The sequence below is a fragment of the Hemibagrus wyckioides genome, linkage group LG07 (assembly GCF_019097595.1).
Source record: "Hemibagrus wyckioides isolate EC202008001 linkage group LG07, SWU_Hwy_1.0, whole genome shotgun sequence".
NCBI classification, from domain to species: Eukaryota; Metazoa; Chordata; class Actinopteri; order Siluriformes; family Bagridae; genus Hemibagrus; species Hemibagrus wyckioides.
The window spans coordinates 20,029,901-20,051,559 of NC_080716.1; the positions used below are offsets into that span (position 1 = coordinate 20,029,901).

At 39.0% G+C, this 21,659-nt stretch overlaps 1 protein-coding gene across 2 annotated transcripts in view; it reads right to left on the reverse strand.

Annotated features, from left to right (window-relative positions):
- Window positions 1-21,659, reverse strand: part of dnah2 (dynein, axonemal, heavy chain 2) — a 122,734-nt gene that overhangs the window by 83,986 nt on the left and 17,089 nt on the right. For both annotated transcript variants that reach the window (XM_058395942.1, XM_058395943.1), the window contains 9 exons: window positions 13,707-13,794; window positions 12,079-12,284; window positions 10,558-10,687; window positions 8,540-8,722; window positions 6,774-6,982; window positions 6,433-6,579; window positions 4,681-4,837; window positions 1,675-1,914; window positions 1,255-1,443 (listed from right to left, as the gene is read on the reverse strand). In XM_058395942.1, coding sequence (XP_058251925.1) covers window positions 1,255-1,443; window positions 1,675-1,914; window positions 4,681-4,837; window positions 6,433-6,579; window positions 6,774-6,982; window positions 8,540-8,722; window positions 10,558-10,687; window positions 12,079-12,284; window positions 13,707-13,794 — 1,549 coding nt within the window. The remainder of the gene's footprint in view (window positions 1-1,254; window positions 1,444-1,674; window positions 1,915-4,680; window positions 4,838-6,432; window positions 6,580-6,773; window positions 6,983-8,539; window positions 8,723-10,557; window positions 10,688-12,078; window positions 12,285-13,706; window positions 13,795-21,659) is intronic.

Below are 21,659 nucleotides of genomic sequence, written 5' to 3' on the forward strand. Positions count from 1 at the left end.
TTGGCTATGCTGCATGGAAGAGCAGCAAGCTTGTCTTTCATTGTGATTTATCAGGGCCAATATGCTCTGTTTATCTGCTTGGTGATACATGACTCTGTGTATAGACTGTGTCTATGACAAGAAGATCTGCATGTATGAGACAAAGATACAAGCTTCTATCACTTTTATTTTAAATAAAGCAGAGTTTTTTTCTTGTTTGTTTGTTTCTTACCTCCAGGTTTTGCATGATGACCTTGGGCACTGTTTAAAATAACATTATCTATATTTGTTAGTGTGGCTAAAAAAAATATGCCATGTAATGTGAGCAAGCGTTTACATCAGTTTGCAATCTTGGACAAAAAAATATGCGAGATGTATTTGTGTTTGAGTAAGTAAATAAGTCAGCTAGTATATCCCACGTATCTATGACCAGGTGAGTGCAGGGTACAGCATCATAATAAGAGCATTCTTTCAAGATTAAATGAGAAAAGATTGTTTCCTTATAGGTGAATAGATAAATAAATCTAGGTCATAATGTATTTCAGGGCACAGAATGAATTCTGTGGACAATAATGACCATCTTACACAGTACTACATTAATCTACACCAACCAGGCATAATATTTTGACCACCTGCCTAATATGGTGTTGGTCCCCCTGTTGCTGACAAAACAGCCCTGACCCATCATGCACTGTGTATTCTGACAGCTTTCTATCAGAACCAGCATTAACTTCTTCAGCAGTTTGGGCAACAGTAGCTCGCCTGTTGGATCGGATCACACGGACCAGTTTTCGCTCCCCATGTGCAACAGTGAGCCTTGGCCGTCCATGACCCTGTCGCCGGTTCACCACTGTTCCTTCCTTAGAGCACTTTTGATAGATACTGCGGACCCGGGAACACCCCACAAGAGCTGCAGTTTTGGAGATGCTCTGATCCAGTCATCTAGCCATCACAATTTGGTCCTTGTCAAACTCGCACAAATCCTTATGCTTGCCCATTTTTCCTGTTTCTAACACATCAACTTTGAGGACAACATGTTCACTTGCTGCCTAATATATCCCACCCACTAACAGGTGCCATGATGAGGAGATCATCAGTGTTACTCACTTCACCTGTCAGTGCTCATAATGTTTTGCCTGGTCAGTGTAATCTTCTACTATTAAGTAAAGTACAATACTTTTGTTTTTCTTTTTATTGTCCTTTTTATGTTTAACTGTAACTTTATTTTAATATTTTAATATATAATAAAGATACATGTCTGTACGTTTTTGGTACCTGCACAGTAGACCCAGGTGTGTCTTGTCTCAAAACCACCTGTACTCTGAATAGAGGGTTAGGGGACGTCTTGTTGTCTCCATTGATTGCTTTAGAAAGTGCCTGTAAGGAGCACTTAATGTTCAGACGCAAAGCCTCTTCCACCATTTGATCCATCATCTCGGTGTATGTCGCCCAGTGCTGCTGCACCTGAAAACATACACACATACACCACAGACCACACAAACACATACTTACTCACATCTTACCATCTGCTAGCTGACACATGCACATGTACACACACTTACAAGATGGTGGAGTCAAGCACCTGTTCTTAGTATGCACTAATACCCACCTGCAAATAAATAATTGTGCAAAGTCACGAGAAAAAAAACGGTCTGACTAAAAAAAAAAAAACAACACAAACGCAAACGCACATACCTTTGGCCCATCATTGCGAAAGGTCTCGTAGATTCTGTTCATGATGTCGATGATATCTCGGTGCGCAGTGTTCAGCCGGCGCAGCTGGCTCTGCTGATGTTCCTGCTGGACCTGCTCAAACTCCAGATCTTTGTACACCGTCTTGCCATCTACATGCACCAGCAACAGCTCACTGATCTCACTGCAGAGCTGAGAGATGGCCAAGTGTGCAGCATTATACTCTTCTACTAGTAGCTGTACCTGTAGGCAGAACAGACAGACAGGCAGACAAGAAGAGACGAGATGAGGCGAGAATTCATAAAGCAAATAGTGTAAGAAAGAATAAATGAATATAAAAATCCACATTGTAATTCACAATGAGATTTTTCCTACAGGATGTATTTGCACTCTTTGTCTGGTTTATTTAACTGCGCATGTTACACAGGAAGCACATCATTTTCCTCAGGAAACGCAAACTCCACATACACAAGCTGCAAACCAAATCAAAGAAGACAGGCCTTATCCTTAAATTATCTATTTCCTAATACTGCAGCTCCTCATGCAAGCTGTGGAGCAGTGGTGTTTCAGAAACACTGTCTAGGGGTTTCTGGGCTTCCCCCTCCCCTGAGCTGAGTCTTTCTCATACTGAGACTAATCTCCTTCTCACTCACAGCTTCACATCCAGGCTCCCATATCTGGACTTCCTAGCTTTCATAGGATAAAGAATGTAGCAACGAATGAGCTTTGAGGCTTTGATGATGAGAGATGGCATAAATTTGTGTGCATGTGTGTGTGTGTGTTAGTATAATGCCAGTTTCCAAGCCTGTTCCTCGCCATGCCATGCAGATGTTTGGACACTGTGCTCCTGTCCTGCTCCTGAAACTGTCCCCACCAATGACCGATATTGACTCTGACATGAACTTGATCTTCACACACATAAAAAGCAGTAATGCAGTGAGAGAAAAATGGAAAGAGTGAAGAGAGCCATAGTGATGGCATTGTACCAAGGCTGGCTGGCTCTCTTTGTGGATGCTGAGGTTTTTCATGCTGAGCGGTGCCCGAGTGGCATTTATTACACAAGATGAGGCATTCGTGTCTCTGCCTCTGTGTGTATTTACCACATCACTGCAGGCCAATGCCAGTTCATAATACATCACAACTTAATATAGAGGCTGCATAATGAAGTGCCAGCCATAGCATGCATTTATCACCTGCCCTGCTAACATGCACTACCAGTCAAAAGTTTGAAGACAACTGTTCATAGAAGAGTTTTCTTCATTTCTGACAATTTTTCTCCAGTTTGCATAATAATAAAGGCATTAACACTATAAAATAACAGAGTGACCAAGAGTAGTAAAATTGGCCATGCACTCATTTGCTGCTTCTCCTACAATCTAAATGAAAACTACTGGCTTAGGGAAACATCTTTACAGTAATACTTTGCATTAAGGTTTATTCTGGCTCACATTTATTCATTCATTCAGTAATCTGGAGCCTATCCTGGTAACACTATGTGGAATTACACCCTGGATGGGATACCGGTCCATGACACAGCATCATGCACACACACATTCACACACTCATTCACGCCTACAAACCTGCAATTTAGCATAGCCAATCCGCACGGACACGAACATGACAAGAACGTGTTAAACTCCCCGGAGCTGTGTGGCACCCAACATTATTTACAGCATTAGTGAACAAACCATGCACCTCAGCATTAATAAACCAGAAGTACTGTTAACAAAGTAAAATAAGTTCACACATCTATTAACTGACATTTGTTTAAACTGTTAATTAAGCTGCTTCGTGTTCATTTTAATTATGAATGGTCTTTCATGAACTTTGGCTAATGTACTTAATCACTTAGCATGTTTGGTTTATTATTTATTATATTAAAAAAATGTTATCTAATGTCGGTTAAGTGAACCATAATGCACAGCAATAGTGGAAAAGCAAGTTAAAAAAAATAGTTTTAAGCAAAAACTAATGAATATTTTGTAGCAATGGCAATAACCTCATTATATTCATTTGTCTTAGAAACAAATTTCAACCCAAATATTTTAAGACCGTGCAATATATATTCAGTCCAAACCTTCGACTGATTGTCTATTCGAAAATGAAATATATGCCAGCAGACGATAAAGAAGAACAAGAAGATAAAATATATCTAAAAAAGCAGGTAAAAACATTCGAATAATTAGTCATTAGTACCAATCTTATATTGTATTGAAGAGGCTTGAATACTACTGGGAGGCTTAACTTATGCATCTGCCACAGTGTAAAACAATCTGGAAAATAGCTTGCTTACACTGTCCTCCTCAACCTCTTCCTTTTCCCAGAAATATGATCCCTTAGTGCTCTAAACTAATTGTTGTGCATCGATAGGTTTTACTGGCTGCTTGCCCGGTGCTCCCTACACACCTATTTGTCAATAGTATCTGATATGTTCAGACTTCATTAAAGTTAAATGTTGTGTTACCGTTTTGTATAGGTGCCTTAAGACTCCTTTGTCATGTTCTAATACATGCTGCTTTCCAAATCCTTCTTTCAGGAATGCCTCTGAAGAGCTTCTTTTTCGGAGAAAAGGATACATGAAAAGATTTATAGACTTGTTCCACTAGTGCTTTCAGGACACCTCTTTTCTAAGTATCTGTCCCTGCTTATTGCTTATTACTTATTCACTTTAAGAGTTATTGATTATAATAATGCATTACAGCCCTTTATATAAAATTAAAAGAACCATTGTTCACCTTTGTTGGGTTCCTGAAATAAAGATGACCACTAATTTCACTGTAGCCTGCTTGTTACACTGAAAGGCACTCAACCACATCTCCGGCCAGCCACACACCCTGTGGCCAAGGAACTAGTAACATCTAAATCATGACATCCTGACAGCGATACTTAGTTCATACTGAGTTCCAGAAATCCTTACTTTTTTGTATTTAAAGCACACATGCTTGTTGTTATTTGTTGGCATGTGGTGGGCAGTTTTGTGTCGTGATGAGTAGGTTAATGGATACTGACCTTGCTGACATGAAGTCTGCAGTCATTGATGAAGAGGCTGGTTGCTCCCTTAGAGGACCACAACAATTTGGACAAACCTGGCTGTATCTTCTTATCTAAGAAATGGATACGCTCCTGAAATAAGCCCAGTGTGTCAGGAGAAAGGGCTCCCGTGATACTGCAGAGAGTACAGATGTGTATGTGAGCATTTTCATCGAAATTTCATTGCTTATTTAAATTCATTGTTTTTTACACATTATCAGCGGGGTCATTTCTGCTGCATTTTACACACACACACACATATATATATATAAGACTATTTCATAAACACAGTAACACTAGTAATTTAATATTTAATAACAATGATTGAATTTTTAAGCAAATACAGTCCAGAGGGAAAAGCTTGTTGGAATTTGTTCGTTTTTAAGTGTTTATTTTCAACCGGCGTCTCCACAATGCAATAAATGTAGTGACAATATGGTGCCGATGATTCACTGGGTCTCTCTCAGAACTACAATGGGTACTTGAGCCTGAAGTGGTGGTTGTGAGTGTGTGTGAGTTTGTGTGGGTATTAAAAAGCTTATGTGAGCAATGTACGATGTTATTATACACTACTGAGAAGGTCAGGAACATGGGTGTGCGTAGTTTCAGCATAGAAGAGATGTTCAGTTCTTGTTAAAGCAAGCATTTAAAGCTTATGAAACTTTCAGGCCTCAGATGTGCATGATAGCCTTGAAGTAATAAGAACATCTGGTTTAAGATGACAGGTACATACATTAATTTTGTTCAGTACATGGGATTATGCGTTAGAAAAGTATTCCATTACATGGCACTGTTTGTGATTCATTTAATATGGATCGTTGAAATCCCTGCACTTGTGAACACAGTAACAGTCTGGTGTAAGGTGTGCTGTTTGTCTTGTTCCTTGGGGTAGAAGGACTGCAGGATCAACACTGTCGTGAAGCACACTACCAGTTATTTATGCATTTGCCCGGAGGCGTGATATAAGCAATGCTATCCACAATGCTACATGGAAGGAAGAGAAGAACACATAGTGTATATTTTAGATATGGTGTGTACTAGCCTTAATTCTCAGAGACTTTTATAGTCATGCTTTAACCTTAATGAGCCTACTGAACCCAAACTGTAATGTGTTCTTGCTATATATTGGGTTAATTCAGGAGCTACCAAAAGAAATGTAGAGATTTTCAGGGGCTTTTAAAGAAATACCAAAAAAAATGACGCTTACTGATGTGTTGTATAAAACCTTACATAATAAAGAGTAAATCACTAAATAATTTGTCATTTAGGGTGACAGAATAACATAGGAAAAACTGTGTCAGATGCTAGTGCTAGGACTTTGCGAGACAAATATTGATGAGAAAAGGGGGCAGTAAGGTCACCATCACCTTTCTAACAAATGATTGGTTCTTTTCCAAATGTCTTTTACACACAGATATTCCAGTATACCTTAGCTACTTGAAGCACTTTGTTTCAACCTTGAAACTATGGAAAGCAATCAGTATCTTGAAGCAGGCAGTAGTTTGAGATATTAATTATACGCCACTGGAACCTTGAAACTATGGAAAGCAATCAGGATCTTGAAGTAGGAAGTAGTTTTGAGATATTAATTATACACCACTGTCCATTCAGAAGATAACTGGTGATAAGTGATAGTGACAGTGGTATCTCATGAGGATATGAAAGTCACTTATGCACCATATTTCAGTGTGTATATATATACAGTATGTATTACTGCAGTCTTATTCAGACCTATTGTATTCTTTAACCAGCAGTAGGACGTTCTCCCTCAAGGTGTACAGGTCCTCTCTGCGTTGACAGATCAAAGACACAAAGTGTGGGACCTCAAACTTCAACAGCTCCCAGCAATGAATCTCGTTAAACATCTTCAGTATGCTCCTAAACAACCAAGACAGAAGGGTTGCCTCATTAAAACAAGTCGATACGTTTGAGTATTTAGGTGAATGTGATTGTCTTGAGTAAATAAACATAACATTAACCACAGCTGATAATGTCTACAGCAATATCCAACTAATTAAGCCATGCAACTGGGAGAAAAAAGAACATACATCTATGGAAAGGAGGGGACATACTTGTTGAAGTTGAGGTTCAGCCTGTCTGTTTTTTCCAGGCAGCGGATCATAAGAGGCTGGTCAAGTCTCTTGAGGTTGTGGTGATCCAAAGTCTGGCTCCACTCACTAAATAGCCTCCTGATACATTGATCCATTGAGTGCACCAGCTGCCTATAAGCCTTATGAACTTCCTGCATAGTATCATTCTGTGGCATAAAACGCTGCAGGACCTAAAGTCACACATAATCACACAAATATGATCAGACACAAACACCAAGTATCCTGTGTATAAAAGGATACATGCTCATTTTTCAGTGCACACATGCACAAAGGAGTGAGTGAGGTCGTCCACATATGGAATCATGCCTACGTGGTTCTTACAAACAACTAACAACTGCACAGGAAGCTCAGTGAGACAAACATTCACAAGGTTTAAATCAGAAAATCTAAAACATACCGTCGCACAGCTAAAAACTGCTCGAGTCTCTGAAAGTCCCTGAGCTCAACACAACTCATATGGCAGACATTAGGCTTTGGATCTTGCCTTCTGTTTGCCTCGACAGTTTTTTAAAAAACATCTTTACTGTGCAAGGAAACACAAGCTAATCATATCTGTGTGCAATTAAGGCTCTCTGCTGGCCTTAATTGTGTCTTAATGAAGGCAGAAAAGTGAATTGAAACACAGCACTATGCTTAGCAATTTGATGGTGCAGCAAAATATGGAGGAAGGGTGAAAAGCAGAAATATATGGAGGGAAATGTAGGGAGAAATATAGATAAAGAGAGTAATAGTGAGAGAGAGTAAGCAAAAGAGGTGGTGGTGGGGGTGGGTTCCACATGGTGAATGGAGCACACAAGAGAAGCAGCTGGGTTTAATAGTGTTAAGGCCTGTGAGGACGGAAGGTGTCTGGCTGAGCTCCAGCGGTCTTGGACCTGGCTGATCCCAGCAGCCCACACCTCACAGGAATTTGAAATGCAGTTAAGCTGCACTGTGACACCAGCCAGTCTCAGATCAGTGGAGGGGATAGTCAGTAATCGAATTCATTTGTAGCTAAAGCCCTACAGAACTCACCTACATGGGCTGATCAAGTCTGCATACATGCTGGGAACAACCCGGCTAATAAGATCCTGTAGTCACCTTAATGCCTATATTGAGGGTTTATACAGTATGAGGGTATCATCTGCTCTCTGGCCCTCTGATGCACGGCTTCAAAAGACTAACTTTTATGACTGGAATAAATGGACATACAGTATTTCTTTAGACGTCCTACATGTTTATGACTAGTCCATCTGCTTCCATTCCCCTGTTTGATCATTCACAGTGAGGTGCTTACAATCCTGTGTACACCTATGCTGCCAGAATTTTCTTTGTGTTTTATTTTCAGTCATTTTTCTCTCTGCATGTTTCTACTTTTCTTTTCTTCTTCTAATGTTCAAGTAAATTTGTATGAGCTCTGACAATGAAGCTCTGACAGATCTAAACTAAAGCAAGAGATTTTCCTGGGTTGAACTGTTTTTTTGCTGGTTGTAAGTTGAATGTAGCACCTGGCTGCTTTTATTTAACATTTCTGGTCTCAGATTCGGGAGTGAAATGATACAGACGTAGGAGTACAACAGAAGGACTTTTTTTTGGGGGGGGGGGGGGTCTTTTGTCTTTTCCTGCTTTTTTTCTTTTTAAATTGATCTAACTATATTATTAGAGTTTGTAGTACCTTACCAACCATGGGATTATAAAATGCTCAACACCTGCTGACTCAGACACCTGCTCACACACACACACACACACACCTCCATTTGACTGTCTATATGGTTTCGCCTGGCTCTGACCCAGTGAGCCTGGCCAGCATAGTGAGGCATATGTGCAGGAGTGCAGCCTTCCTTTTGGCCCAGCTTTGCTTTCAGTAGATCCAGAATCTTAGTGAACAGACTGCACACCTCCTTTGACTGTCTGTCTAAAGTCTGCTTAATGGCCTAAGAAAAAGAGCAAGAGAGAGAGAGAGAACAAAAGCACAGGAGGGAAAAAGATAATGGTTGAAGGACATAAAAAAACAAGAAAATGGAGTACAAGTTAAACCATGGTAATTACCGTAGGCTGAGGTAAATTGATATTAATCACATATACTGCAGATAACAAAGAAGGGAGCACTTCAGCAGAGAGCATGCGTGCATGGGGCACTAACACCTGCTCTGAATGCCCTGCAAATGAATGACTACGAGGGAATAAAAGCTGAGCTGAGGGAGAGCTGAAGAAAGACAATAAGAGTTGCTGTGTGGTCTTGTAATGAAAAGGGAACTGGTCAGTGCACAACCCGCCGAATGCTCATGAATCAAAGCTTCTATTATATTCCAGGAAAATGGTATAAGGAACGAGTTTTTCAAAAAGGTTTCAAAAACCAGTGTGTTTGCAGAAGAGATCCATCGGTGAAAAAAATAAAAAATAAAAATTAAGGTACAGTCAAAGTTTAATTTTGAAGGACATCAACATTAATGAATCGCTAATATAAAATTCTGCATACGTATTCACAGAAGCAGATAAAAATCCTTCTTCCAGTTTGCTATATTCAGCTATCCTCAGAGCTTATGCTGGTTTGTTATTGAAGAAATAAATGATTGACAGTTAATTTCTTCAGTTCTAAGGCTAGCAGGTGGGATTATTTGCTGACTGTTTTGTTCAGGGATGATCGGGTTGTGTAGTGGATTTATAAAACTGATCAGGAAAGTCAAGTCAAGTCAAGTGGATTTTGTTGTCATTTCAACGATATAGCTGATGCAGTACATAGTGAAATGAATCAATGTTTTAACAGTGTTCTAGCTAAAGTTTCAGCACGTTAGACATGTTTGAAAGCCACCTCTGATAGGCTAAGAGGCTACTACTTGCAAATTTAAATATAATTACAAATCTTAGCTAACAAAGCTAACAAAATACTTGAATAAATAGGCTATAAAAGCCTTTGATTTAGGAACATCGTTTTATAATGAATGCTTAACATGGAGCTGTCTAGATTAAATACAATTAATACAATTTTAGCCACAACTAGGGGATCATTCTTTGGAGTTTGATGTTTTGGAGTCAGACATTTACATTATGAATTTAAAACACGCATTTAACCTTCAGCTGCACCTATTTCCATTCTAGCAGAGCTGCAGACTAAAATAATCCCACTCACCCTACAGTGCTGACCTGTAGATAAATGCAACCCCGCAAACCCTCACCTCTGTCTCCTGTCTGCAATATTCACAGAACATCATATGTTTTACTTTTTGCAGCCTCTGTTATTCCTGTGTTGTTGGCATGTAACAATTGTTTAATTGCCACTTCTGTTTTATTGTTTCTTGGGGGAATTGAAGTGAAAAAGAGTTAATGGCTAAAACTAGGTTGGAAGGGGGATATTACACTAAATTACATAGTATAATAACATGCAATAAACTGTATAGCAAATCTGTTCAATTCATGTCTTTCTTTTGTGTAATCACTTTGTTCATCCTCACTTGAAGTGGATTTACTCAACATTGTTAAACACTACTCACTGTCACACGCTGCCAGCAGCAGCACATGAGATTTCAGGGTTGACTGGACAATTGTAGTGTGAACTGTTACCTGCATGAGTGTGTTTTTATTTAATATTTAATTCAATTCTATTTTTGTAGTTAGGTATTCTATTTTTAAGTTATGTACCAGTTCATAAGATTGACTGTCACTCCAAGTCCATTCTGCACAGTAAATGTATCTTATATACTAATTAAATGTGTAGGAACATGAAGATGGATGCATATGTGTAAAAGAGAAAAAAGACAGAAAGTAAGACCTCTCTCGTAGAAATGTGATGGAAGATGTTCAATTGCTGAACTCCATGTTCCACTTTTCTGACCGTCAAAAAAGATGAGTTGATCAAGTTCTGCGTCATCAGCTCAAGTTCCTTCACTGCTGACCGAAATCTTTAACACACACACACACACAGCATATAGTACATTATGGATGAAACACAAACAGTGAGAAGCAGACAGAAGCAGGCAGGTTGTGCTATCCATTCAAAGAGAGAAACATAACAAATGAATAAATATGCAATATAGCACAGTCGAAAGAAAATGAGGCAGGCATAAATTCACAATATGTATCGTACATAAACTGCAAAGCAGTAATCAAAGACCAGAAATGAACACACACCTCTACATATACACAATCATGACGCAGATTGGTATTGTTTTAGTTGCTCTCAATATGCTGCTGCACTGTGTAACACCTGCCCCAGGCAAGAGCACAGCTGTTTGTCTTGGCAACAACTTCCCAACCCTACAACCTTCCTTGACCCCAATCCATCATCTTGTCCATCAGAACAAACACACAGCAAACACTTTCCTTAGGTTCGACAGGGCCTGGGGTTAACTGGGTGGCCCATAGTCTCCGGAGACCAATGGCAGGACCAGGTCTTCACACACACACAGTCCGATGCGCTAAGTATATATGCACCTCACTCACACACCTTGTACATTTTTCATGACGGTATTCAGATGAGAAGTCAAGTTATGAATTATAAATAGGGTACTTTTCCCCCCACATTGCACAGCTGCCAGCTAGACGCTAACTATCCACATCCACCCTACATACATACATACATACATAAACATGGTAATCATTTATATATTTAGACTAAGCCTGCACTACAAATGGACAAATGTGTGCATATTGAATTCATCCTTATGGAATGTTTGTAAAAGGCCTATATGGATATATATTATGCAGCCAAAAGTACATTGACCAATATTAAAACCATGGGCATTGTGTTGTTCCAGCATTGCTCCCGGGAAGCTCCACACTTTCAGGGGTGGATTTCTACTAGATTTTGGAAAAATATTCAAGAAGAAATCCTTCATTTGGCACATGTACATTATTGAAAATCTTTTTCTTTTTTTTTAACATATCCCATCTTAGGCGGTTAGGGACAGAGTGCAGGATCAGCTGTGATATGGAACCTGAAACAGACAGGGTTGAGGGCCCTGCTCAAAGGCCCAACAGTGGCTGCTTGGCACTGCTGGTGCTTGAACTCCTGATCTTCTGATCAATAAGCCTTGGCAACCATGTCTTTATGGAGCTTGGAACAATGTCATGCTGATAGAGATTTGGGTCCCTTAGTTCTAGTGTATAGAAATCCTAATGCTATAGCATGCAAAGACTTTCTAAACAACTTTGTGAATCCAACTTTCTGGCAATAGTTTGGGGAAGAACTACATGTGGCTGTCAGATGTACGTATACATTTGGCCATGTAGTGTACCTAACCTAAATTCAGAACTCCACCCCCCCACCCCACCCCACACACATTCATATTACCTGTTCAAGGAATCATGCCAGGTGGTATTTTTAAGCTCAAAAATGTCCTCACTCTCATCATACAACTTCTGCACACTCTTGTCAAACATGGATTGAATCTTCTGCAGTTTCCTGGTGATCTCCGACCCCTGCTGTCCTGGAAAGCATGGCAATGGCAGCTCTACACCTTCCAAACAACGTGCAAACTGCTGCTGACAGTCACACACCTGAGAGAGAGAGAGAGAGAGAGAGACAGAAAAGATGAGAGAGGAAAGAAATTAAAAAAAAAAATCTAAAAGGTCAGAATAGGATTAGGAAAAAATATATATTAAACTATGTATGACTGAGTGAAATAATACTATTTACATATTTTTTTTTACAGACGCCCTTATCTAGAGCGACTTATAAAGTGTCACTATTTTTATACAGCTGAGCAATTGAGAGTTAAAGGCCTTGCCCAGCAGCGGCTGCTTGGTGGTCTTGGGATTCAAACTCACAACCTTGAGTGTCGGTGGTAGCTCAAGTGGTTAAGGCTCTGGGTTGTTAACAGATCGGGGGTTCAAGCCCCAGTACTGCCAAGTTGTCACTGCTGGGCCCTTGAGCAAGGCCCTTAACCCTCTCTGCTCCAGGGGTGCTGTATCATGGCTGACTCTGTGCTCTGACCCCAACCACCAAGGATGGGATATGCGAAGAAAGAATTTCACTGTGCTATAATATATATGTGACAATTAAAGGCTATTGCTATTCTAGCACATTAACCACTAATCTACCACATCCTCTACAGCACTTAATAAAGCAGTGCCTAGTGAGACCTGATCAAAAAAATTGGAATGCACATATTTTGCCACCAAAGAAGTGTTTTATTTCTCTAGTAACACGGTGATTATATATATATAATAACCATATAGCAACTGTTATTTACATTTAGTGCTGTGGAATGTCTATGATACAAGTTTAGTAATTCCCTTGCCAGCCTCCTTTTCTGCTTTCTCTTTGTGATAACAAGAAAAAAAATGCAGCTTGTTGTTCAACCAAGGTGTGTCTCATACAATGAATACATCTTTATATTTTTAAGTTACAGCTGAGTTTTGTGTTTGGGGGGAGGTGGGATATGTGTGTGTGTGTAATTGGCAGGAAATGTGTACACATAAGTCATATGCCAGCTTAGATACATCACACATTATCATGCTTCAACAAAAGAAGTCCAACAACAAGGTGACTGGCAGGAGCTACAGCCAGACAGACAGAGTGAGAGTGTGTGAGAGTGTAAACAAATGCACTGTAAGAAGAAAAAAGATTCAAAACTAAAAGTTTTATCTTTTCCTTCTTTATTCTGTAATCTAACAGCTTTGAACTCTAAATGTGTGAAGTCACTGGACGATGAGAGGACACGTGCAGCACAACCTACTAAATGTTCTTATTTAGTAGTTTGCAGTAACATTTTATTTCTACCCATGAGGCTGAAATTCTACTTCCTAAAGCAAAATTGCAGCTTTTATTAAATCTAAATGTACTGATTGATATTTGTCATTCTTTGCCTACTGCGTTGTAACACTTAAATACTACAAATATGTACATGTTATATATGCTCTTTAAAGACCAGTCTTCAGTTCATATCTGATCCTGGCCTATCTTGGCCAATGAGTTACCTCAAGTAGTTGCATACATCTCTGTACAAAGCCATCCAGCAAAGAGAAGATACTGCTCTGATTGAGTTCCCAGCCTTCTTGAGAATGCCTAATCCAGAGAAAGAAGAAGGGAACAAAATTGAGGAGGAGAGGGGGAGTTAATACATCATTCTCTGTGACATATGAGTAAGCACCAGTAGGGAAAAACGGGTCTATATTTGCCATGTCATCGCTCCTTACAAGCCAATGTTTCAACTGTATGTAGTAGAAAAACAAAACAACAGCAAACTGTCATCCATAACAGTGAAGGATAGGGTCAAAAATGATCTGTCATTGGCATAATTGCATCCGCCCAAGTTCTATATCAGCGGGGCTGCCGTTTCTCAGATTGCTTTTCACACTTCATTCTTTTCCTGATGGAAAGGTAATCCTCGGCACAGAGCACAGACAAACACGTTTAGCCAAGCTGTGCAGGGGGAGAAGAGAGAGGAAGGAAAAATGCGAGCAGCGCTTTTAGCAGGGTTGTTTCACAAAGCAATAAGGAGAACTGGGGCGCTGGCACATGGGTGAGACAGACAGAACACATTACCAAATTAAACACAAACGAGACAGTCTATCCCAAATGTTGCCAACATTTATAATAGGAATAATAAAAAGATCATAGCCCTAAAACAAATCTGCACCTTACTTTGAAACTGACTTCTTATAATCCCTAAAGCATAACAGCTTTAGATCAGCACTGTGAGAGAAAATCAAATTAGGATAAACCAAATCACAAAATAAAGTGGAAACATCCTGGTTGAAATACTGTGCCAATGATAACACATCACAAAATAAAACTGATTAGAAATCTTTAAGGAGGTCAAATAAACTGTCTGAGCAGATCTACATCAGTGTCACACAAAGCTGATTTACCTTGGTTAGTTGCAGACACAAAATTTCATGTCTACCCCTAACAATGGATGATCGCTATCACAATGTTGGGTCTGATTTCCCCTTTACTATGGAAAAATTGTACACATATGTGAAATCTATTTAAAGTGAGATGTAAAAAAATATTACTGATAGTTACAACTGATCCAAGGAGGAGGGTGCCATGCCATAAAAGTGCAAATAATGCACTAAATAAGGTAATAATAATAATAATAATAATAATAATAATAATAATAATGCTACTACTAATAATAATAATAACAGTTATTATTATTATTATTATTATTATTATTATTATTATTATTATTATTATTATTATTAGTTTGTGTGTGTGTTGTATATTGTTACTGACGAAGCTGCTAACACAAGACTTTCCCTCATGGGATCAATAAAGTCTATCTATCTATCTATCTATCTATCTATCTATCTATCTATCTATCTATCTATCTATCTATCTATCTATCTATCTATCTATCTGTCTGTCTGTCTACTAATCTATATTATTATTATTATTATTATTATTATTATTATTATTATTATTATTATTATTATTGTTGTTGTTGTTGTTAATAATAATAATAATAATAATAATAATAACAACAACAACAACAATAATAATAATAATAATAATAATAATAATATTGTTGTTGTTGTTGTTATTATTATTATTATTATTATTATTATTATTATTATTATTATTATTATTATTAGTGTGTGTGTATGTTGTATATTGTTACTGACAAAGCTGCTAACACAAGAATTTCCCTCATGGGATCAATAAAGTCTGTCTGTCTATCTATCTATCTATCTATCTATCTATCTATCTATCTATCTATCTATCTATCTATCTATCTATCTATCTATCTATTAATCTATATTATTATTATTATTATTAGGAATGATTGTAAAAACATATAGTTTAGAAGTGTAAACTACCTACATTATTTTTTCATTAATGTTTATAATGTGGATGACATTTTAAAATCCTTTAAATATAAACTGAAAACAGTGAACTGATTTAATCAAACTAAATTGGCATATCAAACTGAATTAAAATAGTGTTGAATTGGAAGCAGACAAGGGATGAGCAAGACTGGAAGAATGAAGAAAAGAAGGAAGTAGTAAAGGATTAAAAATGACTGACAAAGCATTAAGACAAAAAAAAAAAAAAAGAATTTGTGGGAGGCAAAGAGAGAGACGGCAAGGCGGACATGCCGAGTCTCTCGTTCATGTCTCTCTGGGGGAAGCAGGGCCTCCATTGAGGGCAAGAGGTGAGAGGATTATGGGAAAAGTGAGAAAGGAGTAGTTATATGGACCCCCCCCCCCCCCGCCCAAACTGTCCGTTTCTCTTTCTAGTAGTACAGTTCAAAGAAAGCTCTTTGAAGTTCAGACAGCTTTATTTCCGCACAGACACTGATAAGAAGCCGATGTTACGATGCAACATTCATCGTTTTGAACAATGTGTTTCCCAGCCATTTGCTCTTCTTCCTTTCATGTGCATGGGGCAATACACATATACTTTAGTTTTCAGGGAACGATCATGTTTATGCTTTAAGCTACTCCTCTGTTTTACTTTTAATGCCAAGCTGTCTTATGAAAAATTGCAATATGGATTATTAAATGATTTAATTTTTTCTGTTTTCTACTGATGCCAGACAATGCTGATTTGGAAAATGATTATCATGAACAGATATAATACACACATATTCTAATAATGTGAGAGCTGAAATTGAAAAGCAGAAACAAATGATTATTGTTCGAATATACATTCAAAACAGATTGCTAGTAGAGTTGCACCAGGAGAAAGACTTTCTAAATATTTACACATCGCAGTTCCTAGCATGCTTGCTGTATTTAACCCCCCCTTTTTTTTTTTACTCTACATGCTTTACTGAACTGGCCTGAGAAACAGAAATGCGTGCAGTAGACTTAATGTCTGCTGTAAACTGTGGTCAGCATCATAGCATTGCTATTAGTCTCAGGGATAAATGTCTAATGAAAATGTTTTAGGCACATGGAAAAGTGTAACGCCATCCAAGCCACAGGTTAATTAAGGTTCAATGAGTTGCCCACAATGCACCACAACAATGTAAGCCCAGTGGAAAAACAATGAGGGAGAGAAATAGCCCACAATTGGACAATGATGTTAATGTGAATTCCTCAGACTAAAACAATGAGGTTGAGCAAAGCTCACGAGAGGTTAAAGATAGACAGAGTGAACGGTGCTGAGGTGATAGCTGAGAACGAGAGGTGTTCAAATAAGTTTTAATCCTCCGGTGATGAATACGCTGTCCAAACACACGGGAGGACACGCGGGTGAATGTTATGTCTCAGGAGTAACAGCGATTACAAGCGATAGACCATGTTTGTGTTTATGCTATTCACCTCTCCCTCACTCCAGGGTCATGTCCCTTTGAACGAGTTACAGCGCCACACAAGCTGTGATAAAGCATGATTACGATGACTCAGAGATGCAAGGTTAAAGCCCACTTCACTCACTGAATTGGGTAGGGAAGGGCATAGAACATGGGCTATACTACAAAAATAGATGGTTACAAGTTTAGGTAAGCATAAACACTGGGAAATCCAGAGAAAGTGCCAAGCCAGTGATATTTTCCTGCTGTCTCAAATTTACACCAAGAAAGAGTACAAAACACAAATCACACATGCTGGACTGTCGGTTTTAACCACAATGATTACAACATATCATTATAACCACAATGGATGATTATGAGGTCACTTCTTTTTAAAAAAAATCCAAAAATCCCCCAAAGATTCAGCATCATTCTATCATTAAGCTGAGACAGAGCCAAAGGCCGAATGACAGGGTTAAACTTCATTAAGGCATCCAGTGAGCCCCACTGTGTTCTTTGCTGGACCGCTTTTAAAAGCATTGTCTGGGAATTGATTCTACAATTAAATAAGCTGAGGAAAGAGAGGAGGAGATGAGAGACAGAGAGAGAGAGAGAGAGAGAGAGAGAGAGAGAGAGAGAGGGTGAGAATGGGACCGACAATGAGAGGAAACAGAGAGAAACAAAAGACAAAGAAGAGGAATGGAGAAAGTAAATACGGTTGAAACAGAGAGCTGTGGGAGAGAAGAGCGAAGAGAAAGAAAGGATGGAATGTAACGAGAAGGAAAAACAAAGTGAGAGAAAGAATGAATGATACAGAGGCAACCCAGAGGACAGAGCAGAGAGGACAGTCTGCAGCTGTCCTATAACACCACATTAATCAAGTGTCAGAAAGTCATGGTCGAGAATACAGAGTCAAGATCTGCGCACACGTATACACAAACAAACAGCCTGACACAGAAACACATCCCACATTGGCTGACCTTCTGGGGCTTGAATAAAGCAAATAAACTGATCTCTGCTTACAGATAAGGCCCACAAACAGCCGGCACAGAAAAGGAAGGAAGAAAAAAAAAAAACCTATGTATGTAGAACCCTTTGATTCAGGTCTATCCCTGCTGATCTAGCTAAGGCCCTGCTTTGATCAATATTTGGTGTTAATGTATTTTGCACCGAGCTCTACAGTGGGAATACACCACTTAACCGCTCAACACCTGCTATATTGCTTTGAGAGGTGAAAGCGGTAGCTGAGGTGTCGGGGCTATTCAATTCTTTGTGCCTGCACTAGTAATAGCAAGCTGACGCTAACAGCGTGAGACATTAAAACATGTCCCACAGTACACATATTTCTCAGAGCTCACAAACAAAACACAATACATACGCAGACTTGAACAGCAGTGTTGGCCTTACCGCATCTGGTGCCCTAGGCATGCTTCACTTAACCCCCCACACCCGACCTTTATGCTTCCACCTATGCACATGCCGGCAATAGATTTTTTCTGTGTACTTGCAGAAAGATTTCTTCAAAACCTGTTTTCTTGCATTGGATCGAGATGCTGGCTGCATGTTGAGCTCTAATATAAAACTGAAAGCTCGGTCCCCCATAGACGAAGACCAGGTCTGTTGGAAACACCATGAACATTCTCTCCTTCTCTCTCTCTCTCTCACACACACACACACTCATCTCATACATGATGGCAAAAACAGGGATTTATATCCACTACTCCACCCCATCCCTCTTAGACAATACCTCATAACGCCTCATATAGTTATGAACTATACACACGTGTCCGTATCTGTGCAAGTGACAGTCATTTTGTCATGTCTAACGATGAACTGAAAAAGTGATTCTCCCATTCAATGCTTCACCATTTTGCAGACTGAACTTCATCATTTATAAAGCTGTCACTTGTTTCTAGGCAGCTTATTTTCACAGGCAATATATTGCGAAGCAGAGACAATTTAACCGCTCTTTAGAGAGCTGGTTCATATGGAGTTCATACAGAGAAAAAAAAAACATATAAACCTCTGATTTCAGATGAACCTCTGTTACACAATAGATTTCGTGTCTATGGCAAACACAATTTACATAATTGTATATATGTATATTAAAGCAAAATATATATATATATAATGGAATTTCGTTACATGGTATGCAACAATATAGTATGGTTGTACTGAAAAGTAGCCAGAGCTGGTGAAGTTTCCTGAAAAAGGGCTGAAGAGAGAGACCCCCTATCTGAACGGCAGCCCAGCCTCAGCCGTGACCTCTCCAGGATATGGGCTGTAACTAAGTACTGGATGTAATTGGGTGGATGGGGTCGACTGCCCGTGTGTAGGATTGAAGCTATAGGCTTGGCGGAATGCTGCTGAAAAGGGCAGCAGGCCCATGCTCCAATGCTGCAATGAGACCCTGCTATAATTAAACACCATGCAGGAGGCTGCCGGCTCACTAGACAACAGCCTCGCTCACATCAGCTTAGACTCATGACCAGCAAGCCTAGTGGAAAACAAGTGGCAGCTTAGTGAAGTGTTCGAGACTCAAACTTCAATCTCTGGGTGAGGCACAATGACAGAGTAATATTCTAAAAGGTAATGCACGCATCACAGCATGATGGATGGAGGAGATATTAACTTTTGTCTAGAACTTTTCCTGTATTCATTCATCTTCAGTAAGTGCTTCACTCTGGTGAGGGCTGCAGTGAATTTGAAGACTGGCAAAAAGTTGGAAACAGATAGGATGCTAGTCTCTCACAGAACGCTATTCACACACTCATAGGTGCCACTTAGAGTAGCAAATCCACCAACGTGCATGTTTTGGAAGGTGGGAGAAGCGAATATATAGAGACAATATAGGAAACTCTACACAGATAGTAAGCCGAGCTCTGGATCTCAGCTGAAAGCTCCTGCTGTGGTCTAGGACCCTGCTAAGCCACTACACCACCATGCCGCTCTTTCCTTTATTACATTTGTTAAATTTATCTCTAGCTTTAATGTGTATGGTGTACTGTCACTGTGAGACTGCATAGTGTTCCAGTTTCCCATTCTCTACATGAGTACGATAGATTAAAAAATATGATTTTATTTTCACAACTCATTTGGCTTTACTTCATTAATTTATTTTAATTGTCAAATCTTCAGTACTTGTTTCACAAATCATTTGCAGCTCATGACTCACTTCCTGTAAATCAGCAATGCACAGACTTCATCAAATGCATTTTAAACACATCCCTGGACACGCCTGTAGTGCAAACGCTGTCTGTTCCTGCTTGTTCCAGCAGCTTTTTTTTTTTTTCCATCTTCACTCTTGCCAGTACAGTATGTCCAGTGGGCTTGAGTGACTGACTTCAAGATCATTACAATTTCTGACCTTGAAAATCTCTAGCTGGTAGCTACTTTCGGAAACAGGTTTTTATCTCAGTTCAAGGTGGGATTTGTTTTGAGGCATTGAACCTGGTTAAGTTTAGGGTGCTTTATGGTTCCTTTTAAAAAATAGTTAATAGTCACAGCTTTAATAAAGACAATTTACCACCAGCCATATATGCATTATCCCTCCATATTACACAATATTCTGTAACAGATTACACAATATGTTTTTCATTTACCTCATTTTGTTTTGATCTAACTCAACAAATAAGACCGCACAAGTATTTATTATACTTATATTTTTGTTTTCCATTATTCATGTCTGTATTAGTGATAAAAGCTCATTGTTCTAGTGTATTCTTTTTTTTATTTTTTATCGTAGACTTGTGATGCGTGTCTGCCTTCATTTTAAATAGTGTTAAGGGTTTTTTTTTTATTACTTATTAAAAACTGAAAGTCCTTTCTTTTGTTCTATCCATCTGACTGATTGATTCCAATCTATTCCCTCATCATAGCCAGTTTTTGTCTGGCACTGACATGTCTTTGGTCCTCATATTGAAAGACAACAACGACAAATTCCAATACAAATGCCACATTTATCGGTTCTAGACTTTTGTTAGCCTCCTTGTGCATGAATGCGCACAACATGATGCAGTTACACACAGCTGGCCAAGAAACAACCGAACTGCCAACAAACCAAGTACAAAGCCAAAACAGCAAACATTTTGTCACTGTCCAATTATTTACGCACTGTTTCTAAATCTATCATGGCAGACCTCCAACGCAACGATATTTCAACATGGTTGTTTATCTACATATTTTAGAAAAAAAAAATCAGGCTTGTAGCATGTTTAATCATCATAACGCATTACAGGAAATCTTTGCCAAAATCCCTATTGTTATACTTGCGGGATGAGTCAACAAGTTCTGTATGAGAAGTTACGAAATATTCCTGCAGAGTATTAACACAAAAAAGGAAGGAAAAAAATGTCAGGCTGAACCAAAGTGCAATAAAGAGACTTCAAAACAAGCTCTACATGCTCCTCTCACAACTGAAAGCTCCTGCTGTGGTCAGTCACATTCACTTTGAAATAAATACATTGTCATTGTTCTGCTAAGTGCCATTTTCTTTAGCAAGAGGCTGTAATCACATGCAGACTTTGACACTCTGATTTTTTTCCAAGGTGGTATCAGTTCTCTTTTCACGGAGCGGGACTGCTGTGCCAAGGGCCTTAGAACAGTGAACAGGTTAAATGAGTACAGCAGAGACAAAAGGGAAAGGAACGGAAAGGATCATAAAGTGGAAAGTAAGAGTTCAGCCTGC